The sequence below is a fragment of the Furipterus horrens genome, unplaced genomic scaffold, assembly GCF_987537825.1.
Source record: "Furipterus horrens unplaced genomic scaffold, mFurHor1.1.pri manual_scaffold_4, whole genome shotgun sequence".
NCBI lineage: Eukaryota > Metazoa > Chordata > Mammalia > Chiroptera > Furipteridae > Furipterus > Furipterus horrens.
The window spans coordinates 51,339,281-51,366,338 of record NW_028327174.1 but is presented as its reverse complement, the minus strand read 5'-3'; the positions used below and the strand labels follow the sequence as shown (position 1 = coordinate 51,366,338).

The 27,058-nt window shown below is 39.0% G+C and overlaps 1 protein-coding gene and 2 pseudogenes across 1 annotated transcript in view; all 3 read right to left on the bottom strand.

Moving 5' to 3' along the window:
* TMPRSS12 (transmembrane serine protease 12) overlaps positions 1-25,787 on the bottom strand; it is a 30,312-nt gene extending 4,525 nt beyond the window's left edge. Inside the window, exons 1-3 of the mRNA XM_090275127.1 lie at positions 25,580-25,787; positions 24,716-24,911; positions 15,165-15,433 (exon numbers count right to left, since the gene is read on the bottom strand). Coding sequence (XP_090131253.1) covers positions 15,165-15,433; positions 24,716-24,911; positions 25,580-25,787 — 673 coding nt within the window. The remainder of the gene's footprint in view (positions 1-15,164; positions 15,434-24,715; positions 24,912-25,579) is intronic.
* On the bottom strand, positions 2,238-2,617 carry LOC150011751 (ubiquitin-ribosomal protein eL40 fusion protein pseudogene; annotated as a pseudogene).
* LOC150011750 (nibrin pseudogene) lies at positions 10,050-12,015 on the bottom strand (annotated as a pseudogene).
* Positions 25,788-27,058: the final 1,271 nt, after the last annotated feature.

The window sequence follows — 27,058 nt, the reverse complement described above, 5'->3', positions numbered from 1 at the left end:
AACTCCTTTAGCTTTACCTTGTCTGGGAAGCACTTTAGCTGCCCTTCCATTCTAAATGATAGCTTTGCTGGATAGAGTAATCTAGGTTGTAGGTCCTTTCTTTTTATTACGTTGAACACTTCTTTCCAGTCCCTTCTTGCCTGCAGAGTTTCTTTTGAGAAATCCACTGATAGTCTTATGGGAACTCCTTTGCCGGTAAGTCTCTTCTTTTCTCTTGCTGCCTTTAAGATTCTCTCTTTATCTTTAACTTTTGGCATTTTAATTATGATGTGTCTGGTTGTGGTCCTCTTTGGGTCTAGCTTGTTTGGGACTCTCTGTGCTTCCTGGCCTTGTATGTCTACTTCCTTTGCCAAATTAGGGAAGTCTTCTTTCATTATTTTTTCAAGTAAGTTTTCAATTTCTTGTTCTTTCTTATCTCCTTCTGGCATCCCTATGGTTCGGATGTTGGCACGTTTGGAGATGTTCCACAGGTTCCTAGCCTATTCTTGTTTTTTATTTTTTTATCCTTAGTTCTTCTTTTTGTTCCGGTTGAATGTTTATCTCTTCCTTATGTTCCAAATCGTTGGGATGAATGCTGGCTTCCTTCCCTTCTCTGTTGGTTTCCTCTGGCTTATTCTTTATTTCACTTGGTGTAACCTTCATTTCTCCCTTTATTTTTTTGCTGCACTCAAGGAGTTCTCCAAGCATCCTGATAACCATTGTTTTGAACTCTTCATCTGATAGGTTGGGTATCTCTGTTTCACTTAGTTCTTTTTCTGGTATTTTGTTCCATTCTTTCATTTGGGCCATACTTCTTGGTCTCCTTGATTTAGCTGTCTCCCTGTGTTTGTTTCTGTGTATTAGGTAAAGCTGCTTTAACTGCCTGTCTTAGTTGCATGACCTATGTAGAAAAGGCACCATCTGGATGAATGTGTCTTCTTAAAATCTTGGTTTTTGGGCTTCCATACAGCTCAATTTTCTGTTGGTTCTAGGTATTACTAGTTTTGAGATCTGGTTGTAATTCTTTCTATGGTTGTGTGGGGAGGTGAAAAATGTCTACCTATGCCTCCATCTTGACCGCGGAAGTCTCCTGTGTCTTTTAGAATAAACTTTTTAATAGTCTCAAAACTTGTATTAGGGTTTATCATTCCCTGGGTTTTGTTTTCAGTTTTGCAGATAGAATTGACATCTTTATGATACTCAGTTTTCTATTCAAGCATAAAGTATACCATTCCATTTACTTAGGTATTCTTTAATGTCATTTAAAAATGTTTTCAGGTCTTTTCAATAAAAGGCCAGTAAATTTTTGTTATATTTATTTTTAGCTACCTAATCATTTTAGTATTATTGTAATGTCTGTTAACTTTTCCAACATTTTATAATGAAAAATTTCAAACGTAAAGATAAAAAAATTTCTAAGCCAATAGTCATATGCTCCCCTCCTAGATTTTTTAATCTGTAGTTGTTTTTACAACTTTTTATTTAAATATAATTTCAAAATTATAGAAAACTACCAAGAATAGTACAAAGAACTATTAAATACCCATTACTGAGATTCACCACTTGTTTGATTTTTGTCACACTTGTACTGTTATTTGTACTCTGTGTTTATAATTTTTTATGAATGATCTGAGTGTGAATGGCAGATGTTTACTCTAATGTGCATTTGTTAAGAAAAATGACATTCTCTTATTAATCATAGTACATTTATGAAGATCAGGAAATTTATACTGGTACAATATGATTATTCAATTCACTTTAAAGTATTTTGGATTTTCCAGCTATCTTTCTGTTATTAATTTATAGTTTAATTTTATTGTATATAGTTTAATTCCAACCACTGACCCACTTTTTTATTTGTCTATTCTGGACATTTTATCATATAAATGGACTCATATAATATGTGGGCTCTGCGTCTGGCTTATTTCACTTAGTTTAATGTTTTGATGTGTATCAGTACTTAATTTCTTTTTATGGCTGCATAACATTCCACCATATGAATATACCACAATTTGTTTATTCATAAGTTGATGGACATTTAGACTTTTTTTGCTGCTATGAATAATGTTGCTGTGAACAGCTAAACATGCATTTTGTGTGAACATATGCTTTCATTTCCCTTGGATATATTGTATGATTATTTAATTATTTATTTTTTGCTCCAGTGAATGAAAGGGAAACTTTATTAAGGCCCCGGGGTCACGGGGTTCAGGGAAGGCTGCACTGCAGGCCAGAGGAAGAGGAGGAGGGACCTTGTTTTAACCTTGGGAGTGCAGGTGGTTGGCGTGGCTGCACTTCTTCTTGTGGCAGTTGGCAGCACAGGGGTGCACACAGGTGTAGCACTTGCAGCCGATCATCTTGTTGCAGTTGTACTTCTGGGCAAGCTGGTGGAGGGAGGGCTTGATGATGTCATCTGTAGACAAGGCACGAAGGGTAGGTGGACTCTTTCTGAATGTAGTAGTCTGGGAGAGTGCAGCCATCCTCCATTTGTTTGCCTGTGAAAATCAGACCTTGCTGGTCAGATGGGATGCGCTCCTTGTTTTGGATTTTAGCCTTGACATCCTCAGTGGTGTCACTGGGCACAACTTCAGGGGTGATGATCTTGCCAGTCAGGGTCTTCACAAAGATCTGCATCTCTGTGTCTGCTGGGGATGTCTGGCTTCCTTCTCAGTTACCCTCAAACATCTCAGACCACACCTCTTGCCTTTGCTCCAACCCATAGTACAGTAGTCCCATGCTATATTGTGGTTCACTTATCACAGCCTCACTGTATCGCAGGATTTAAAAAAATATTATATTTAATTATTTATCAAGGATTTTTCGCTATATCGCGAGATTTTGCAGTACTGTATACATATGTTGTTAAAGTTATGTAGGTTTAAGAGTGTAGAATAAATGTAAGGTTCCTACTTTGCGAGGAAGTCTGGAGCGTAATACCCGCGATAAGTGAGGGAATACTGTATCTGCTCCACCACCTCTGTTGAGAAGAACTCTATGTTTAATCTTTGAGAAATCACCAAACTGTATTCCAAAGCAGATGTACCATTTTATATTCCCAGCAGCAATGCATGAAAATTCCAATTTCTTCACATCCTTGTCAACACTTGTTACTGTTTAAATTTTTTATTATAGCCATTGTTGTGGGTGTGATATGTTAACTTTTTAAAAAAAGATTTTATTTATTTTTAGAGAAAGGGCGGGAGAAAGAGAGGTAGAGAAACATCAATGTGAGAGCAACATCCATCAGTTGCCTCTTGTATGCGCCCTGATTTGGGCTGAACCCACAACCCAGGCATGTGCCCTGACCAGGAATTGAACTGGTGACCTTTTGGTTCACAGGGCAGCACTCAATCCACTGAGCCACACCAGCCAGGGCAGGGATGTTAACTTTTAAAATTAAGTTTTCTAACCATTAATTATGTGTAGAAGTGAAATGTTATATTGGCACCTGATTGCCTTACTATATACTCTCTTAATTCCAATGTAGTGTAGATTTTAAAAAATGTATAGTTCCACCATCTGTGAATAATGGATTTAATTACCTTTTTATCCCCTTGACTTTAGAGAGAGTCAGGGTGGGAGAGAGAAGTAGGGGGAGAGGGAGGGAGGAAGAGATTTGTTTTTCCACTTATTTATGCATTCATTGGTTGATTCTTTTATGTGCCCAGACTGGAGATCAAACTCACAACCTTGGCATATTGGAACAACACTCTTAAGCAACTGAGCTGTCCAGCCAGGGCTTATTACCTTCCTAAGTCTTATATCCTTTGCATCTTTTTCTAGTGTTACTGCACTTCTTAGAACCTCGACTACAATATAGAATAAAAGTGATGATGGTGGGGAAAATCGTTCCAGATTTTGAAGGAAATGTTTTTCTATAATATGATGTTTGCTGCAGTTTGGAGGTATTGAATAGATAATCAAGTTAAGGAAGTTCCCTTCAATGTCTAAATTGTTATGAGTTTTTAATAGTGCTTCTTCTACACTTATTGAGAAAATCATGTTTTTAAAAATCATTTAATCTGTTAATATGGTGAATTACATAAAGGGACTTCTAATCTTAAACCACCCTTGAATTCCTTAGAAAACTCATCTTAGTTATGTCAAATTCTATTCTTTTTTTTTCTTTTCTTTTATTGATTATACTGTTACAGTTGTCCCAATTTCTTTTCCCCCTGCTCCCCTCCACCCTATGACCACCCCTCCCTCCAACTGTCCCCCCCTCCTTAGTCCATGCCCATTGATTGTGCATATAGTTCTTCTCAACATCTTCCTGTCTACTCCACTCCCTCCTACTATGCTCTTAATTCCTGCATCATCTCCCTCCCTTTTCCCCCTTCCCCATCCCCGCTGACCTGCCCCCAATATGTTCCCCATACCTATAATTCTTTTTCCCCCCTCGTTGCCTACTTAGTTTGCCTTTGTTTCGATTCCCTAGCTTCTGCTGTTGGTTGTTGTGATACAGTTTTCATTTTAATTTTCATAGTTTTGATCCTCCTTCTTCTAAACAAGTCCCTTTAACATCTCATATAACAGTGGTTTGGATCTAACAAACTCCTTCAGTTTTACTTTGTCCTGGAAACACTTTCTCTGCCCTTCTATCCTGAATGACAGCTTCGCTGGATAGAGTAATTGTGGTTGTAGGTTTTTGCTTTTCATTACTTTGAATATTTCTTGCCTGTAAAGTCTCCTTTGAGAAATCTGCTGATAGTCTAATTGGGACCCCTTTGTACATAATTCTTCTCTTCTCTCTTGCTGCTTTTAAGATTCTCTCTTTATCTTTAATTTTTGACATTTTGATGATAATGTGTCTTGGTGTTGTCCTCCCTGGGTCCAGCCTATCCAGAACTTTCTGTGCTTCATTGACCTGTAAGTTCATTTCCTTCCCCAAGTTAGGGAAGTTCTGCTTCATTATTTTTTCACATAATTTTTCAATTTCTAGTTCTTCTTCTTCACCCTCTGGCAATCCTATAACTCGAATGTTCGTTTGCTTATAGCTGTCCCAGAGGTTTCTGAGCCTCTCCTCATATTCCTCACTTTTTGTTTCCTTTTTCTGCACTGGTTGACTCTTTGCTCCCTCCCTGTGTTCTGATTTGTTGATTAGATCCCTGGGTTTCCCTTCCTCACCACTTGTATATATTTTTATTCATTTCAGCAGGACTAGCCTTCACTCCTTCCCTGTCTTGATTCAGCCCCACTGTTAGGTCTAAGCTGCCTTATGACTATAGCTCTGAACTGAGCCTCAGAAAGATTCGCTATTTGTTCATCAGTTAAGGCCTTTATTTGTTTTTTCGTTAGCTGTGTGATTGGTATTTCAATCATTAATTCTGCCATTCTGACCGTTATGTTTATCTTCCCTTCTTGGGCCGCTGTCACACCTCCTATGTTATATTGGGTGGAGCCCCGTGTGCTCGTCACAACCTAGTGACCTTTCTCACCACACTGTGGTGCTTTGCGTGGGGGCGGGAGTCCAAGATGGATTCGTGCTGTTACTCTCCACTGAGGAACTGGGAGCCTCCACTGTCCCCACAGTCCAAGACAATAGGGTCTGCCTTCCCCAGCGTTGGAATCGAGAGCCGTCGGGTCTGGTCTGCAGCCGGGGCCGGCTCCCAGGCGCTTCTCTCCTCCCCCCAAATACGGGTGTCTGCTTACTGGGTCCCGCTGCTCGCTGCTGCAGCTGCCGCCTCCAGCACGGTTCCATCTTTTACTGTGGTTTCGCCCTTCCTACCTGTCCGGACGAGCACCACTTGTTTATGACTTCATATGCTGGACTTCCATGTAGCTTTATTTTCTGGGACTTCTTATTATTTTTGGTTTTGCGGTAGTTGTAGTCCTTCTTAGTTGTGGAGGGAGACAGAGCGGTCGATCTATGCCTCCATCTTGGCTGGAAGTCAAATTCTATTCTTGATAGATCCAGTGTGCTAATAATTTGTTTAGAATGTGTCTGCATTTATGATACTGGTTCTTCTTGTACTTATACTTACCTGGCTTGGTCATCATATATGATAATGATTATTGTCATGATGATTATTGTATGATTCTTTATTATCCTCATACATAGAGTTGGGTTGTGATCCCTCTTTTTGGTTTCTGTGGAAATATTTATATAAGATTTATGTCTCTGGTAATTATGGTAATTTTTCTGAGTTCTGATGTTTTAAATATTTAATTACTGATTCATTTCCTTCAGTCTTTTTAAGAATGTTTTTAAAAAAATTTTAATTACAGTTTACATTCAGTATTATTTTGTATTAGTGTCAGTTGTGCACGATAGTGGTTAGCCAATCATACTTTACAAAGCGTTCACCCTGATATTTCTGGTATCCAATGGGCACTATACACAGTTATTACAATATTATTGACTGTATTCCCTGTGCTGTACTTTACATCCCCATGACTGTTTTGTGACTTCCAATCTGTACTTCTCAATCCCTTCACCATTTTCACCCAGTTTCCCAACCCCACCCCTCTTGCAACCATCAGTCTGTTCTCTGTATCTCTGTTGTTTGTTCATTTATATTGTTCTTTAAATTCCACATATAAGTGAAATCACATGGTCTTTCTCCGAGTGACATATTTTAATTAACATAATAACCTCTAGGACCATTCATGGGCAGTTGGGTTGATTCCATAGTTTGGCTATTGTAATTAATGCTGCAATGAATATAGGGGTGCATATATTCTTTCAAATTAGTGTTTTGGGTTCCTTCAGATATATATAACTAGAAGTGGAACTGCTGGATCATAAAACAGTTCCACTTTTAATTTTTTGAGGAACCTCCATACTATTTTCCATAGTGGCTGCATCAATTTGCAATCCCACCAACAGTGCAGAGTGTTCCCTTTTCTCCACATCCTTGCTGACACTTGTTTGTTGATTTATTGATGATAGCCATTCTGACAGGTGTGAGGTGATATGTCATTGTGATTATAATTTGCATTTCTCTGATGATTAGTGATGTTGAACATCTTTTCATAGGTGTTGGCCCTCTGTATATCCTCTTTGTAGTAATATCTATTCAGGTTTTCTGCCCATTTTAAAATCAGATTGTTTGCCTTCTTGGTGTTAAGTTGTATGAGTTCCTTACATATTTTGGAAATAAATCCCTTACAGGATGTGTCATTGGTGAATATTTTCTCCTATTCAGTAGGTTGTTTTTAAATTTTTTTGATGGTTTCCTTTGCAATGTAAAACATTTTTAGTCTGATATAGTCCCATTCAGTTATTTTTCTTTTGTTTCCCTTGCCCAAGACATATTTTTAAAAAATTACTAAGAGCAATGTTGGCATTTACTGCCTATGTGTTCTCTTAGGAGTATTATGTTTTCCATCCTTATGCTTAAGTGTTTAATTCTTTTTTAAAAAAATAAAAGTTTATTTATTTTTAGAGAGATGGGAAGGGAGGGAGAAAGAGAGGGAGAAAAACATCAGTGTGTGAGAGAAACATCAATCAGTTGCCTCTTGTACACCCCCAAGTGGGGCCTGGACCCACAACCCAGGCATATGCTCTGACTAGGAATCAAACTGGCGGCTCAAACTGGTTAGGGCAAGTGTTTAATCCATTTTGAGTTTTATTACTGTATATGGGGCAACAAAGTGGTCCAATATCATTTTTTGCATGTATTCGTCCAGTTTGCCCAACATTATTTATTGAATAGACTACTGCCTTTACCCCATAGTATATTCTTACCTCTTTTATCATATGTTAATTGGCCACATAATAGGCATGTGTTTATTTCTGGGTTCTCTATTCTGTTCCATTTATCTATCTGTTTTTATGCTGGTTCCATGCTGTTTTAATAACTACAGTTTTGTAGTATAGTTTGATATCAGGTAGCATGATACCTCCAAGTTTGTTTTTCCCTCTCCTGATGGCTTTGGTTACTCAGGGCCTTTTGTGGTTCCATATTAAGTTTAGGATTATTTATTCTAGTTCTGCCAAAAACGCCATTGGTGTTTTGATAGGATTGTGTTGAATCTGTCATTTCTTTGGGTAGTGTGGACATTTTACATATGTTAGTTCTTCCTCTCCATGAGTACAAAGAGTTTGTTATTGGTGTATAAAAATGCAACCCATTTCTTATTATTAATTTTGTATTTTGCTTCTTTACTTAATTCATTTATCAGTTCTAATTTTTTTTTGGTGGAAACTTTAGTATTTTCTATATGTAGTATCATGTCATCTGCAAATGATGACAGTTTTACTTCTTACTTTCCAATTTAGATGCCTTTTCTTTCTTTTTCTTGGCTGGTTGCTGTAGCTAGGACTTCCAGTACCATGTTTAATAGAAGTGGTGAAAGTGGATATCCTTTTCTTGTTCCTGATTTTAAGGAAAACACTTTTAGTTCTTTCCCATTGAGTATGTCGTTAGCTGTGGTTTTGCCATATGTGCTTTATTATGTTGAGGTATGTTCCCTCTGTTCTCACTTTGCTGAGTCTTTATCATAAACAGATGTTGGATTCCGTCAAATGCTTTTTCTATATCTATTGCTATGATCATATGAATTTTATCCTTCATTTTGTTTATGTGATTTATCATGTTAAGAGATTTGTGGATACTGAATCAACCTTGCATTCCAGGAATAAAACCCCGTTGATTATGATGTATGATGTTTTTAATGTACTGACGAAATCAGTTTGCTAATATTTTGTTGAGGTTTTTGCATCTATGTTCATCAGTGATGTCGACTTATAATTCCCCCTTTTTTTTGTAGTTACTTTTGTCTGTTTGGAGTCAGGGTAATGCTTGCCTCATAAATAAGCTTGGGAGCCTTCCTTCTGCTTCAATTTTTGGAATAGTTTGAAAAGGCTAGGTGTTAATCCTTCTTTGAATGTTTGGTAAAATTCACTTTTGAAACCAGATGGTCTAGAACTTTTGATGGTTGGTAGTTTTTGATTACTGATTTGATTTTGTTATTAGTTATGGGTTTGTTCATAATTACTCTTTCTTCCTGATTCAGTCTGGAAGGTTCTAAGCGTCTAGGAATTTGTCTATTTCTTCCAGGTTGTTCAACTTGTTGGCATTTGTTTATAGTATTTCCTTATAATAATTTGTATTTCTGTGGTATCAGTTGTCACTCCTCTTTCATTTTTGTATTTAGCTCCTCTCTCTCTTGTTTTTTGATGTCTGGTTAAAGTTTTATTAGTTTGTTTATCTTTTCAAGGAATCTGCTCTTGGTTTCATCGACTTTTCTATTTTTTTTTAAAGACTCTATTTCTTTTATTTTCCCTCTGGTCTTTATTATTTCCTTACTTTAACTCATTTTGGGCTTTGTTCTTCCTTTTCACTTATTTTTCTTATCCTCACCAAGGATATTTTTTTCATTGCAGAGAGAGAGAGAGAGAGAGAGAGAGAGAGACATTGATGTGAGAGAGAAACAGTGTTTGGTTGCCCTCTCTTACACACCTTGACCCAGGTTGAACCCACAACTTGTGTAAGTGCCTTGACCAGGAATTGAATCCATGTCCTTTCAGTCTACGAGATGATGCTTCAGCCAACTGAGCCACACTGGCCAGGACTACTCTTCTTTTTCTAGCTCCTTTACATGGCCAGAAGTTCATTCCCACTGTCCTTTGATTAATGTTGCCATGGTGTAGCTTTTCCCATCCTTTTGCTTTGAACATGCCTCTATCATATTTGAAGTAAACTTTGTATATATGAACTATATGCTGGATCGTGACTCATTCTTAGAATGTAGCCTTGGAGTTCCAGCTTTATGCAGGTCTCCACACACACACTTAAGCAGGCTTTGTTCTTCAATCCTTTCAAGGCCCATGAAATCAAGAAATCAATATCAACCTTATCAATTTGGTAAAGATCCTCAAGATGAATGCCATCTTTGGTTATTTAAGTTTGTCTTCACACTCAGTCCTTGACCTATGTATTTTACTTCAGTGATTTTTAGTTGGAAGGTTGGTGTGTGCAAGGAATCTATCATGTTGCTGGAGAGCCAACTTAATCCTCCAGACAACTCTTGATAGGTATTATTACTCCCATCTTATAGATCATGAACATGTATGACATTGTGAGAGATGATACAAAATAGAAACCATCTAACAGTGACAGGCTTCAGGATGATGGTGATCTAGATTTAGTCAGTAACACCTTCTTTGAAAGCATCTCCCCATCATCCTGAGGCCTGTCATTGTTAGATGGTTCTTCTTCACTTGACCATAGTAATTCTTTCTTGAGATCACATTTCTTCCTAATTTAATTTTCTTGAAATATTTTTTTACTTTCTGGTATAGCTTCATCACTAAAAGAGCCATTTGTTTCTATATCCAATCTTGGCCTTTTTCTAATATTGACATCTTTCTCTTGTTTTTGAACTTTCACTTCAATTTCCATCTCTGGTTTTGTGTTCTTGAATAATTGTTCCACTATTTCATTTTTAATGGCTAAATCATCAATTTTCCTTTTTTTCTGATCTTAGTTTTTCAGTAGAAAAAGATTTGTTGGCAGAATTTTCCACAGTGGATTTTGAATCTATAATACATCCACAAGTAAGTTATCTGTTTTTTTCCCCACAGGCTCACCCTGAGATTGATGGTGCTCCTTATTTTTCTGTATTGAGGGGTAGCAAGTTGTGTTTATTCTAGATGAGGACAAAACATTTCCGTTCTTGCTGATTTAGATGGGAGACAATTCTTGATTTTCTTCGTCCCTTTCCCTTTCTTGTGGTGGATGGCTGGAAGTAGTTTCTGATGGAGTTTGTCTGCAGCTGCTGAGAAGCTCATTCTCTACCTCTATTTATAGCCAGGAGCTTAGTTGGTGAAAACAGTTAGTTTGGGGTTTTCATCTTTAAACTAGAGAATTTGATGTTACAGTATTATTTTTCAGAGCTTAATTTGGGGGTTCCTTCACAGTGAATATTTCCTGTGAAGGCATTCTGAAGTATTTTTCTGTTCTGAGATTTTAATTGTTTTTGGCCTTTCACTCAAACCCATACATATCTCTGCTTGCTCTGACTCTGTGTTGGCTACATATGCTGTCGTGTTTACTGGGGCACTTGGCATGAGCTTCTCTTTGACTGACAAACCTTGGAAAGGCTCAGCCCTGGAGTCGTCATCCTGAATCCTACACTGGGCTGGCCCTGAGGATCACAGTTATTCCCTGTAGTCATGAAAATAACTGCCAATCCAATTTATACTTCAGCAATAGGTCTAAGACCCTGCCTTTGGAGCGTATCCATAATTGAATGACCCATTTTTTTCTGAGAGTCAGAAATTAAGGTCTATGACTTTGTTATTCTGACACCAACAACACAATTTTCAGGAGCTGAAAAGAAACTATCATTTTCTTTGTTTTCTTCTGTTATCAACCTCTCATTTCCTCCTCTGAACTTAGTTTTTATGGGGCTTGACATTCAGAAATACAAATGTCTTCCCTTTGAAGATCTGTGTTCTTTCCTGTTGTCCTGACAGATCAGCAGTTTTACTTCCAACAGTTGGTTCATCAATAGGTGGATAAAAACTTTGAATTTGTGGAAGCTGTTTCTTGGACTGAAGTGATTTAATAAATTCAGTAAAATATTCTGGATTTACAACTGGATGTCCACAAATGAGTATACATATTGTTTTCATGGTAACTTTAACTGATATTATAACAAGTGAGTGCATTTTTCTGTCCAATTGTTTACAGTTAAGTCCACCAAGTTGGAATAGGGCTTGATTTAAAGTGGTTTTCCCAGAGACATCTAAATAAGAAGAGCATGCAACCAAAGGCTCATACTTTACTTTGAATTTACTCTCCAACATTCCAAAAGTAACCTTATCCCATCTTCAAAGTTTCGGAAAAACCATTCTTCATTTTCTTCATTAACAAAGTTACCATACTTAGAACTATTTTTTATTGTCAATACAGGGATTTTATCTGTTTGACTCAGGCTGGTTACAGAAAAGTTGGCAGTTAACACATCATGATTTCCACTGATTGTCAATGAGAATGGCAGTTTTTCCTTCCAACAATGTACTCAACATCCATCAAAAGCCTGTATGGTTCTTGACTGGGCTGCATGGGGGAGCCACTTCCACATGGGTCCTCACTGTGGGGGGTGACCTGCAGCTGCACAACTACAGCTGAGACACGTGCACAGTCACAGTGCCGTGGAACCCACGGGCTCCTAGATATTGGCGCTCCCCATGTCCACCTCATTAAACCTCAGTTTCTTCATCCATGTTATAGTATTTCTCATAGTATTGTTACAGGTGTTAAATGAGAAATGCATTAAAATGTTTGTCCTGAATAAATAGTAGCTGCTCCTATTTTTGTTGTTTTAATTGTTAAAGACTCCATGATTGCCAGTGGCCATCTGGCTAGTATATGGCAGGGCTGAGATTCAGACTTAGGTTTGGAGTTCTAAAGCCAATGCTCTTTTCCCTATTCCACATTGTTTTCCTTATCTTCCTTAGAAAGTACAATATTAACAGAGGAAAAAACAGTAGTGCTCAATCTTTCATACATATATCTCTATCCTATCTAAATAACCCACAAATGTTGAAATGGCTAGTTTCTGAGAGGAATTAAAAAAATCTCAGCACTCGATCTCATATACTGCTAACTAGACTTTCATTACCTCAAGAGCAGGTTGTACTTAATGTAGTACTTAAATAGTCAGGCTTTAGAATCAAAAGGACCTGGATTTGAGTCCCAGCTTCTCAACCTCTAAGATCCACAGTTCTTGATCTGTTAAAAGGGAATAATAACACTGACTCCCTAATAGGAATATTGGGAAGATAAGATACAATAGTTATTTATTTATTTATTGTTGCTGACACTATTACAGATGTCCCTCATTTTCTCCCTCTTTGTCTCCCTCCATCCAGGACTCCCTGCCCCCGCCTCCATCACATTGTTGTCTGTGTCCATGGGCTATTCATGTATGTATGTATGTTCTTTAGCTATTCCCTATTTAGAACAGGGCCTGAAACATGGTTAATACTCCCAAATGATAGCTGTTGTTATTACCAAAGTCAGAGACTGTTTTCTACATTTTTAGAATTTCTCCCATTAGTTCAGCCAATCAACAATTAGTGCCCCTTTGTGTACTAAAGAAAATACATGGCAATCAATCTTTTTGATATACTAAACAGGGCATTAACTTAAAAAGGATAATAAGTTGATTCCTTATAGCCAGAAGCTTATTATTTAAGATAAGTAATATTGTCACATCGCTGGCTCTATAACTTATGAGTCTCAAAAATGACAGAAACACTTAGATCCATCATTCTCTCTAAGAATGTAGAAAGGTTCAAGTATCTTGGCATGTATAACCATAGAAAGTCTATTTCTGCTTCGGAAGATGATATTCTCTCTCTCACAAGGAAGAAAAACATACAGACAAGATCAATGGAACAGATAGAGCACCCAGAAATAAACCCATGCCTTTGTAGTCAGTTAATATTTGACAAAGGAGGGAAAAACATACAGTGGGGGTAAAGAAAGTCTAGTCAATAAAAGGTATTGGAAAAATTTGACAGATATGTGCAAAAAAATGAAACTAAACTACCTTTTTATATCATACATAAGAATAAACTCAAAATGGATTAAATGTTAGAATTGAAGCCATCAAAATTCTAGAAGAAGCCCTGGCTGGTGTGGTTCAGTGGATTGGGTGCCAGCCTGTGAACTAAAGGGTCGCTGGCACAATTACCAGTCAGGGCACATGCCTGGGTTGCGGGCCAGTTTCCCCAGTTGGGGGCACACAAGAAGCAACCACACACTGATGTTTCTCTCCCTCTCTTTCTCCCTTTCTTCCCCTCTCTCTAAATATAAATAAATAAAATCTTTTTAAAAAATTCCAGAAGAAGACATAGGCAGTAAAATCTTGGACATTTCTTGTAGCAGTATTTTTTATGATATATTGCCTTGGGCAAAGGAAACAAAAGAAAACAAATGGACTATATCAAACTAAAAAGTTTTTGCACAGCAAAGGAAACTATCAACAAAATGAAAAGACAATGTACTGAATGGGAGAACATGTTCGCTGATACATCTAATAAGAGCTTAAATATCTAAAATTTATAAGGAACTTACAAAACTCAACACGAAACCCACAAACAATCCAATTAAGAAATGGGCAAAAGACCTACGTAGACACTTTTCCAAAGAGAACATACAGAGGGCCCAAAGACATCTGAAAGGATGCTCACTGTCACTAATAATCAGAGAAATGCAAATTAAAACCACAATGAGATATTACTTCACACCAGTCAGAATGGCCATCATCAATAAAACAGCAAACAACAGGTGTTAGCAAGGATGTGGAGAAAAGGGATTGAACCCTCATGCGCTGTTGGTGGGAATGCAGACTGGTACAGCCATTATGGAATGTAGTATGGAGTTACCTCAAAAAACTAGAAATGGAACTGCTTTCTGACCCAGCAATTCCACTCTGGGAATATATCCAAAGAACCTGAAAACACCAATTTGAAAGAATATGTGCACCCTATGTTCATTGGAGTATTATGTATTTGCAATAGCCAAGACTTGGAAGCAGCTCAAGTGCCCATCAGTAGATGAGTGGATAAAAAAGCTGTGGTATATTTACACAATGAAGTACTACTCAGCTGTAAAAAAAAAAAAAAAGGAAATCTTACCTTTTGTAACAGCATGGATGGACCTAGAGAGTATTATGCTAAGAGAAATAAGTCAGTCAGAGAAAGACAAATACCATATGATTTCACTTATATGTGGAATCTAATGAAAAAAACTAACAAAGTGGAGACAGACTCATGGATACAGAAAAAAGACCTATAGCTGTCAGAGAGCAGGGAGTTGGGGACTGTATGAGAACAGTGAAGGGATTAATCAAACGATAAAAAAGACTCATGGACGCAACAGTGTGGTGATTGTCAGAGGTAAGGAAGTGGGGGAGGTAGAAGAAGGTAAAAGGGGATAAATGGTGATGAAAGGAGACTTGACTTGGGGTGGTGAACACACAATACAATATAAAGGTGATGTATTGTCGAACTGTATATCTGAAACCTACATAATTGTATTAACCAATGCTACGTCAATACGTTCAATTTTTTTTAAGTAAAAAAAGAAAAGACATTTTCTTTTCACTGGTTTGTAAAGACCTATTGTTCAAACTCATAATACAAAGAGATAAATGTATAAAAGGATTCACCTTCTCCACTAACCAGAAAAAAACGGTATCAATAAAATTCAGATTATAATTACCTTCTTCTTTTGTTCTTCCCCAGCCACCTATGAAACACTTTGTGTTTCGATCCAGGTTTTGGAAAACATCAAAAGGCAGACAAATAGGCTGAATATAGTTATTATACATCACTGCTTTTTTTAAATGAAAAAGTGCAATATCATTTACATAAGTTTCCACATTGAAGTCTGGATGGATGATGATTGCTTTAACTTTTATAATCTTGCTGTGTGGATGATGCCCAGCTATATTATTAGTTCCAAGCACAGCTCTCCACACTAAAGGATCTCTGAAAGAAAAGTAAATGTTCTTATTATAAACACATTTATTTAAGTAAATATTCTTAATCGCCCACTAATTTTTGTTTTTCTCATGTTAATAACAAAAAAAATTTAACCCTACTTTTATGTGACATAAAGTCACATCAAATACAAATCTAAATATCAAGAATTTAGGGAAAGAGAAAAAAATCTAGGAACAGAAAGTCAAAAAACAGAATCAGAGAATTTGTGTGACTAAAGCAGCACTTCTTACCAGTGGACAGAGCATAAATTACTCAGTAAATGGTATTGGGATAACTAGCTAACTAACTATGTAGTTTGAAAAGTTAAATAAATCTTTAAAAAACACTAAACACTAAAATAAACTCAAAATAGGTTAAATATTAAACACACAAATATTTTGGATAAAACTTCTTATCTTTTAGAGGCACATAAAGTGGTATATCTGAGATTTGCATCAAAATAGTTGGAGGGCAGCATGGAGGGGGTTGGTGAGGATAAGGATGAAACATCAGGTGTGAACTGGTAACTTGAAACTGGGTCACTGGTGTGTGGGAGTTCACTGAACTATTCCCTCTACTTGGGTAAAGCTTTGAAATTTTAGAATGAAACATTTGGATATTAAATTAATGTGAGAATTATAAAAATTAAATCAGAAAGTCTAGGTGCATACATAACACTGGCATGAGAAAGGACTTTATAAAGCATGACACTAAAGATAAAAACAAGAAGCAACTAATGGGAGCCCTGGCCAGGTAGCTCAGTTGGTAAGAGTGTTGTTGCAATACACCAAGGTTGCAGGTTTGATTCCTGGTGAGGGCACAAGTATCAACCAATGAGTGCATAAGTAAGTGAAACAACAAGTTCTCATTCTCTCTCTCTCTCTTTCTTCCTCTCCCTCTTGCTCCCTCCCTTCCCTAACCCCTTTCTCTCACACTCTCTAAACTCAATTAAAATACATATACATAATGGAACTTGACAGACTTAAAAAACAAAAAACAAGCAAAAACAAAACAAAACAACAAAACCCAAACCAAAAGATGTTTTGTAGGTCAAAAATCAACAATTAAAACCCAAGCATTTTGTAGTTGTTACACCTGTAATTGGATTGGGAAGGAAGGACTTTTACTTTTTACATAGTTGTTTACAAATGATGAAATTCCTTTTCACCCTTCAAATTGGCAAAGTTTATGTGTGTGTGTGTGTGTGTGTGTGTGTGCATGTGCATGTGAGTGTGGGTATTTGATGATAATGTTCAGTACAGACAGGAGTCAGAGGAACAAAGTTACTCTATTCATTGTGGAAAGTATAAATAGATGAGGACTTTGGTAGTGTGTTTCAATAGCCAATAGAAGTTGTGTTGTATTTGACCCTGCTTTAAGCTACTTTGAAATATCAATGCTTCTTTTTGTTTCCAAACTCAATTTATATTACTTACTTATTTTAATTTATATTCATACCATAAGATTTAAAAAAGATTGTATACACTGAAAACTACAAAATATTGCTGAAAGAAATGAAAGACTACATAAATAAACGGAAAGACATCCCACATTCATGGATAGAAAGACTTACTATTGTGAGGATGACAGTACTACCCAAATCAATCTATACAGATTCAATGTAATCCCTAGCAAAAATCCCAATGATGTTTTTTGCAGAAGCAGAAAAACCTATCCTAAAATTCTTATGGAATACCAAGGGATCCCCAAGTAGCCAAAATAATCTTGAAAAAGAATGAAGTTGGAGGACACACACATCCTGATTTCAAAACTTACCGCAAAGCTACAGTAATCTAAACAGGATGGTGCTGATATAAGGACAGGTATCCAGAAATATACCCTGGCATATGTGGTCAACTGATTTTCAACGGGCATGTCAAGACAATTCAGTGGAGGAATGGACAGGCTTTTTAATAAATTGTGCTGAGAAAATTGGATATCTACATTCAAAAGATTGAAGTTGGACCCTTACCTTACATCATATGCAAAAATTAACTCAAAATAGATAATGGCCTAAATATAAGAGTAAAATGATAAAAACTCTTAGAAGAAAACACAGGAGAAAACCTTCATGATGCTGGATTTGGCAGTGATTTCTTACATATGACACTAAAAGCACAGGAACAAAAAAAAAAAATTGGACTTCATCGAAATTAAAAACTTGTTAACAAAACCAATAAATAAACAAAACAGAAACAGAATTACAGATACAGGAAACAAACTAGTGGTTGCCAGAGTGGAGAGGGGTTGGGGAGCACAGGCAAAATAGGTGAAGGGGATTAAGAGGTACAAACATCGCCCTGGCCAGTGTGGCTCAGTTGGTTGGAGCATTGTCCCGTAACCAAAGGTCATGGATCCAATTCCCAGTCAGGGCACATACCTAGGTTGTGGGTTCGATCCCTGGTCCTGGAGCGCACAGGAGGCAACCAATCGATGCTTCTTTCTCGCATCGATGTTTCTCTCTCTCCCTTTTTCTAAAAGCAATAAAAAAATGTCCTCAGGCGAGGATTAAAAAAAGGTAAGAGATATAAACTTCCAGTTATAAAAATAAATACATCATGGGGATATAATGTATCAGATAAGGAATATAGTCAATGATAATGTAGTAATTTTGGTGATAGATGGTAACTAGACTTATCATGGAGATCATTTCTTAATGTACATAAATATCACTATGATGCACATCTGAAACTAATAGAATATTGTGTATCATTTGTACATCAATTTTTAAAAAAATTTAAAACTTTGGTACATCAAAGGACACTATCAAGAGGGTGAAAAAACAAACAACTCACCGAATAGGATAAACTATCTGAAAAACATGTATATGATAAGGGATTGATAGCCAGAATATATAACACTACTACAACCTAATAAAAAACGAAACAAACAAACAAAAAAATCCCCAAACAGCCCAATTAAATAATGGTCAAAGGACTTGAAAAGACATTTCTCCAAACAAGATATACAAATGGCCAGTAAGCCCGTGGAAAGATGTTTAAAGAAATGCAAAACAAAACCACAGTGAGACACTACTTCTCACTCCTTTGGGCAGTTACCATCGGAGTAGTGCAGGTGAATGCAGTGCAGGTGCTGCACTAAGGAAGAGGAGACCGGTATTCTGGATTTGCTTCTGTCAGTGGAGAGTATGGGGGGACAGAAGAAACAAACTTAAGAGCTACTGCACAGAGAGTCAGCTAATTCTGGATAGTGGAGCTGTTAGTAATGCTGTTATCTGAGAGAGAGAGAAGGGACTGGATTAAAAGACAGATTTAAAAATTATTTTTTGGCAACTAATGAATAAACAAGAAAAACAAACAAAAACTCATAGACACAGACCACAGTAAGGGTAAAGGGGGTCAAATATCAACATATGGTGATGGAAGAAGATTTGACTTTGGGTGGTGGGCACACAATGCAATATACAGCGCATGTATCATAGGAATGTACACTTGAAACCTATATAATTTTATTAATGTCTCCCCAATACATTTAATTAAAAAAAGACTTAAAAAGTTTTAAATTTTTGGACTTGTTGAGAATGTGACTCTGATATGTATGTATAGTGGGCAGCTGGAGACATGACTCAGCTGGAGAGACTTGGGAATTGCCAGTACATGGTGATGGCAGAAGGGAAGTAGGTGAGAGATCTCTAGGAAACAGTGCAGATGATAAGGCTGGAGGATAGAAGGTGGAACTCTAGAAAATAGTGTTGCCATTTAAAAGAGGACAAAGACTTATCAAGGAAGTGGAAAAAAGGGGAAAAAAGAAAGTGGTGTCTTAGGAATCGAGAGAAAAGATGGGAGAGCAGTGGTTAACTTTGTCACATATTATAGAAGTGACAGGATGGGGACTGAGAAGAGGTCATTGGACTTGCCATGGAAATGGATTTTAAGACATACTGTGTTTTAGCCACAGAATCAGGTTGCAGTTGGGATTTTATGAGTCAATGCAGATGAAACAAAAGGAAATCTCTCTTTCTAGGAGTCTAACAGTGAGGGAAGAACAGAAACAGGATTTGTTTGTTTGTTGTTTGTCTATAAAAAACAATGAGGTGACCCAAAAATGTTTGAAGCCTATAGTGAAGAAACAAGAGGAAGAGACTGAAAAATACTAAAGAGACAATGCGATATAGTGAAACAGTACAGTTCTTGAGACCTGAGTTTAAATCCATGGGCTGCCACTTAATAGCAATGTGATCTTGGATGAGTTACCCTCCGATGTCTGAATTCCTTAAGTGTAAAGTGGAGATGATAATAGCTATCTCAGAGTGTTGGGGGGGGGGCGCTTTTTAAATACAGAATTATATGTGACATCCTTAGGCAGTATCTAATCTCAAAGCAGGCCTTTGATAAGTGGTTGTTTTAAAAAGGAATAAGGGATAATGGTGCAAGGTTTGGGAAATGAGGGAGAACAGGAGTAGAAGGCGGCACCATTAGCTCTCTGAGCCAGGAGGAAACTCCTGGAAAGTAACGACTATGCCTCAGTAATGCCTACTTTCTTAGACCCTAGCCCAGTCCCTAGTTTATTCAGTAAAAGTTTGTTGAATAAAGGGGTAAAAACATCAATAAGACTGAGTCTTTGGAACTGTTAAGTAGAATATGAACATTATCTTTAAATGCTTGGAAGAGGAATTAGGTTTAATATATATGGCTTCAGAAGACAGAAAGAAAACCAAGATGCTTAGTTCAACATGCAGAAAAGCTTTCTAGGAATTAAAAGTTGTTGGAAACTGAAATGAGTGTCTCCCACACTAGCAGTTTATCATCACAGAGGTGTCTCAGGTTATGTTGTATGGGTTTTCATTCTGACAAACCTGGATTTGATCCTTGATTTTTTGGCTTTCCAGCCCTGGAACCATGAGCAAGGTACTTATGAATGCTTAAGTCCCAAGGTCTCCCTACAGCAAAGAGTAGTTGTAAATATTGGTGGAAATTATGCATGAAAAAATGTCTGGCTCAGTACCTTGAAGCAATAATTTCTTTTTTTTAATCCTCATCCGAGGACATTTTCCATTGCTTTCAGAGAGGAGAAAGGAAAGAGAGAAACATAGATGAGGGAGAGAGAAAGAAACATTGATGTGAGAGAGAAGCACCAATCAATTGCCCTTCCCCCGCCCCCCACCATGTGCCCGTACCAGGGATCATATGTGCCTGGACTGGGGATCGAACCTACAACTAAAGCATGTGCCCTGACCAGGAATTAAACCCATAACCCTTTGGTTACAGGACGATCAAACCCATAACCCTTTGGCTATAGGATGACACACCAACTAACTGCACCACACTGACCAGGGCAAAGTGATAATTATTTCAGACTAGAGAAACTCTTTACTTCAATATTGTAAGAAGGACTGATTTACAGGACAGAGGAAAGAACTAGACATTTATTTTTTTAAGTATATTTTATGGATTATGCTGTTACAGTTGTCCCAACTTTTTTTCCCTTTGCTCCACTCTGCCCAGTACCCCCATCCCTCCAGCAATCCCTCCCCCCTTAGTTCATGTCCATGGGTCATGCATGTAAGTTCTTTGGTTTCACCTTTTCCTATACTGTTCTTAACGTCCCCCTGTCTATTTTGTATCAACCAATTATGCTTCTTGATCCCTGCACTACGCTCACGCTTCCTGCTCCCAACTGATAACCCTCGAAATGAGCCGCATACCTATGATTGTTCCTGTTCCAGTTGTTTGCTTAGTTTGTTTTGTTTTTATTTTTTAGATTCAGTTTTCGATAGTCGTGAGTTGGTTGTCACTTAGAGTTCATAGTTGTGATGTTCTTCTTTTTCTTAAATAAGTCCCTTTAACATTTCGTATAATAAGGGCTTGGTAATGATGAACTCTTTTAGCTTTACCCTGTTTGGGAAGCACTTTATCTGCCCTTCCATTCTAAGTGATAGCTTTGCTGGACAGAGTAATGTAGGTTGTGGGTCCTTGCTTTTCATCACTTTGAATACTTCTTGCCAGTCCCTTCTTGCCTGCAAAGTTTCTTTTGAGAAATAAGCTGATAGTCTTATGGGAATTTCTTTGTAGGTAACTCTGCTTTTCTCTTAATGCTTTTAAGATTCTCTATCTTTAACCTTTGGCATTTTAATTATGATGTGTCTTGGTGTGGTCCTCTTTGGTCGACCTTGTTTGGGACTCTCTGTGCTTCCTGGACTTGTATGTCTATCTCCTTCCCTCAGTTAGGGAGGTTTTCTTGCGTTATTTTTTTCAAATAAGTTTCCAATTTCTTGCTCTTTTTGGCATCCTTATGATTCGGATGTTGGTACATTTAAAGCTGATCAAGTGGTGCCTAAGCCTCTCCTCGTTTTTTTCAATTCTGTGTCTTCTTTCTTTTCCGGGTAAATGTTTATTTCTTCCCTTTGTTCCCAACTGTTGATTTGAATCACAGATTTCTTCCCATCACTGTTGGTTCCCTTTATATTTTTCATTTTCACTTTGTATAACCTTCACCTCTTCCTTTATTTTGTGGCTGTATTCAATCATTTCTCTGAGCATCCTGATCACCAGTGATTTGAATTCTGCACCTGATAGCTTGGCTATCTCAGTTTTGTTTAGTTCTTTTTCTGGGGTTTTGTTCTGTTCTTTCATTTCGACCATATTTCTTTGCCTCCTCAATTTGGCAGCCTTCCTGTGTTTGTTTCTGTGTATTAGGTAGAGGTGCTTTGACTCTGCGTCTTGGTAATATGGCCTAATGTAGTAGGTGTTCTGTAGGGTCCAGTGGCATAGCCTCCCCTATCACCTAAGCTGGGTACTCTAGGTGCACCCTTCACGTGGTCTGAGTACACTCTCCTCTTGTAGTTGAGCCTTGGTTGCTGTTGGCAGATCAATGGGAGGGATTTACCCAGGCCAGTCAGCTGCAAAGACTGGCTGTGAGCACTGAGCACCAACCTCTGCCCTCCACGGAGGATCAGCTGTGCAGGGGCAGGGTGGTGGTGCTCCAGCGTGGTCTGTAGCTGTCCACTGGGTGTGCAGGCTCTGGGGTTTCCCGGGTGGTGCAGGCCAAGGTCGGCCCCCACCTGTGTTTTGCCTGGGTTACCCTGCCGGAACTATAAAGCAATCTGAGATGGCTGCTACTTGTGCTGGGCTTGGAGATTTCCCAGGCGAAGCCAAGCTGTGAATCTAAGCTGGCTGCTGCTAGTACAGGCCTGGAGTTCCCTGATGCCAGCTGTTGCTTGTTTGATAGGATTTAGGAAGTGTGAAACATGAGACAAGACCAGCAATTCATATGGAAAAGCAGCTTGGGTGGGCCCATAAGTTGGGTGGGTGGAATCTATGGGGATCTCCAAGGGAGGTCAAACTGTGTTAGCCATCTTGATGGAGTCTCAGGTATGGCACCAACTTGCAGGCTCTGTCCGGGAAAGGTTTAGAAAAGAGACAATGGCCTCTGCTGGCCTCAATGCCAAACACTTCAGTTTCTCCCTGTGTACTACTGGTGCCTTTCAAGCTGCTACCCTGGTGCTGGAGCTCAGAGGGAGTGAGTCTGAGTAGGTGAGTCCCAGTGTGGGTTCTTTAAGAGGAACTGCTTGGGGGCTCCAACAGTTTCTTCAACTGGCTCAATTCCCACTGGTTTTTGCAGCCAGAAGTTGTGGGGACTTATCTTCCTGGCACTGGAACCCTGGGCTGGGGGGCCTTGTGCGGGGCTGGGACTCCTCGCTCCTGAGATATCCCTCCAAAGTTTTTATCCATCACATGTGGGTGAGAGACCAGCCCGTTCCGCATCTGCGCCCCTCCTCCCCATCCTGATGGATGTGGTTTCTTTAATTCCATAGTTGTCAGACTTCCATTCAGCTTGATTTCTGACGGTTCTGGCTGATTATTGTTCTATATTTTAATTGTACTTTTGATGTGGTTGCGAAGAGGTGAGCCACTTGTGTCTCTACCTCCATCTTGACTGGATCCCAGAACCAGACATTTAAAATCGCCTTTGGACTCTTAAGATTCTCTGACAATATAACAAAGCTATATTATTTGACCAAGGTCATACATGTAGTAGATTTTGGAACTTAAAGCCACTGCACCACAAAGTATCAGAGGAGGACTAGGTCTCCCTACCTTGTCAAAGGAACAGACCCGTTAAGGCACACAGTTAGTATTTTGTAAGCAAGAAGAGCTTTTCCAAGAATTTTCAAACCATACCGAGCAGGCCTTTCTACCCTTGGTTTAAGGTTTGAAAGCTGGAGAAAAGCAGTTTTTAAAGATAATATGTTGGAAAATAGGTGTAAAACACCCACATCTGAAAGAATTGATTCCTAACTCTGAAACATCTCTTTCTGTACCCTTGATTTATACCTTAGTATCTTCCCGTTTTTCTAATTTCTGCTCCCCAAAGGCCAATTGATAGAACTGAGAGCCATGTTTTAAAAATATAGTGTAAATATTAAAACCTACCCAACCAGGCCAGTTGCCTTCAATTGAATTTTGAAGTTGTTAGTTCCCCTCAAAGACTTTTCATTCTTCTCTAAGATGGCTGTTGTCTTAAAAATTGAAGACTAAAGGGAGACTGTGACACATACCATGGTTTCCCAAAGGATTTATCTTTGATCTTCATATTAAATGGTTAGGAGGGTCATGAGGTTCTAGTCTAACTGTGGTAAATCCTATTTATCTAAGATTGACATCATCCATAGATTCAATAAACATTTACTATGTCTCCTATAAAGCAGGCCAAGTCCTGTATGAGTACCCAGAATACAAAATAAAACATGTAGTCCTTGCTTCCAAATAACTCATGCACTAATGGTGAGAAAGACAAACACATGGTTACAATACAATAATGTTACAAGCTAAAAATAAGTTTCATTATTTAAAGCAAGGTCCAACAAACTTCAACCTAATAGCCAAATTTGGCCTGTCTCCTATTTTGGCACAGCTAATAAAGAATGTTTTTTGCACTTGTAAATGGTTGGGGAAAAACCCAAAATAAAATAGTATTTTGTTCAAATTTCAGTGTTTATAAATAAAGTTTTATTGGCTCACAGCACACTTATTTATTTATGTTTTGTCTGTGACCACTTTGGTTCTACAGTTGCAGAGTTGAATGCTTGTGACAGAGACCACATGGTCTGCAAAGCCTAAAATATTTACATAAAATGTCTCTACAGAAAATGTTTGTTGACCTCTGACTTAAAAGATTTGTTTCAAAAGATATTAGTGTAGTACATGTAAAGGCATAATGGGCCTTTATAAACATACAGCGGAATAAACGTGACTGAAGTCAACTGTTTCTCTACCACTTTAAAATATGCCCTGACAATAAAATAGGAGTTGTGTTCTGAATACGTACCTACTGTCCCTAGTGCAGTGGGCAGCTGTGAGGACCCAACTCTCTTTCACTAAGCTTCCCCCACATACATGACTAAGAATTCTTCCATACTGAAGCTGCAGGCTAACTATCCACGGCCATGCGCCAGTTTGAGCGTCTGTGCCCCCTATAATCCGAGACCCTTTCAATACATCCACCAGTGGTGCTGTTCCACAATCTAAAAATAAAACGATACATTTTTTAGACTGAATATCTAACAATGTGTATTACTTCCTAATGTTAATACATTAATAGAATCTTTTAAATTCCTCTTTTAAAAACTGATACCTAAGGCATGCCCATATTCTGAGTGAGAAAAAAGAAGTTAAGATAAACATGCCTTCATTGATTGCTTGCAAATAGACACCAACACAATTCATTAATTTTAAAACACTGTTCCCCAAAAATATAAAAATGGGATGTTTCTCTGGCTGGGTATTATGCTCTTCCCTGTGTGAAACGGCAATTTTAGAACCTGGAACTGGTGAATCAAGAGCTTCAAGTTCTAATACTTGCCATTTCACTTGTTGGGGTAACTTTCCTCAATTGTAGTATGAAAAGGTCACCGGTAGCCCGAATTCAACTCTGAGTTCCAGTGAATTACTAGTCTGTAAAACGCGAACGGCAGGTCCCAGCATGCTTTGGGGCGCATCGTTAGACGCCCCGCACAAATGAACGGCATTTTTACTATTGGTACTGCTATTGTCATCGTTATAACTGGACTGCTTAGGTCTGCAAATTTTAAAGGCAGTTGGGACAACGGAAAAGGAGGGACCCCAAATCAAACAGTAGAAGTGGGGGAAAGGCAGGGGAGACTGTGGTCCGAAGAAAGGAATGAACTGATACTGCCCTTTGCGTCCAGCTTCTCCTTTTTCTGGGCGGGGTGCCCCTTCGGCCGCTTGGGCCCCCCACGCCGGGCTTCGGGCCAGCCGGGACCCACGGCCTCCTCCCGGGAGGCGCCGTGCCCACCCCTTTCCGAGGACGAGTGCTGCTCCGCGTACAAGAGAGCGCTCCCCACGAGCAGCAGCGCAGTGCTCAGGCGCCCGGGCCCCATGGTGAGGCTCCCGTTGGGCAAGATGGCGGTGGGCCTTCCCAGCTGCGCCACGGGTACGTGGGGCTCGCGGCCCCCAGAGCGGTGCCCGGTGGGAGCGGCGGGGAGGCGCGCAGGGCGGGCGGGCACGACCCAGAGGCCCATGAGGCTGCAGGGGGGCCCGAAGGAGCCTGGCCTCCCAGTGGCATTCTAGTTGGGGCGCATTTGCTGGACAGATGTACGCGAAGCGACCCGCCCTCAGCCGGGCTCTGGGGGTTCGTTAGCTGGGCATTTCCACGCACATATACACTCAAGTAGGAGCGGCTGGAACCGCAGGCGCTACAGCTCAGACCTGCAGGGCCAGGAAGGCTTCCAGAGGGGCTTCGAAGCAAAAGCGAATACCCAGTTTTTGGGATTCAGGTTGATCTCATTATTGTTTCGAAGTTGTTTGCCTTTAGTTTATTTTAGGGTGAGCTGATAAAATGAAATTTAAGTACCTGCAAAGCTGAGGACACAGCCGGACTGATGTTAATGGTACCCCCTTCAGTTCCTAGCCTGAGGATGCATTACTCCTTGTCCCTATCAGAACCCATGAGATGCTCCCTTGACATTCCAAACCATGTGGGGAGAGGGTGCGGGTAAATGGCTCCGGTTAATGGATCCACTGAACTATTAACCTCCCACTATGTGCCGTACAGGGAAATAAGTACATATCACATAATGGAAGGTGTGTTAAGACCTGTCCATCTGACCCAGATAACTTTATAATTTGGCTAGAAAATCGGGTCTAAGTCATTTGGGGAACAAAGAAACAAATACTCCATGACGCTGGAGTCTAACACCAATTTAAACACCAGGGAGTGGCATGGGCTGTGGAAGTCTGGGAAGGCTCCCTGCAGGATGAGGATGTTAACTGGGCCTAGATTAAAGGGGGAAAGGTCAAGAAGAGGAAGGAGATGTAATGAAAAGACAGGCTAGACATAAGCGAAGGCGTGAAATTGTGAAAATTACTAAAGGAGACCTCAACCAAAACTAGAGTCTGGAGGGCCTGTAAGGCACCCTACCACACCTCATTGGTTGCCTGGAACAGGAAGAGACATGTCTTGCATCTCCAGCAGCAAGATGTTTTCTCCTCTACTACCCCAGCAGGAGGAAGATGTTCTGCTACCCCAGTCACTGCCCAACCAATGAGAGATTGTCACAACCCAGCCCATGAAAAGCCACTAGACTTTGAGCTCTCAGTTTTCTCCAGTGGACTCTGTTATAGTGCTCCCCAACGTTTTTGGCACCAGGGA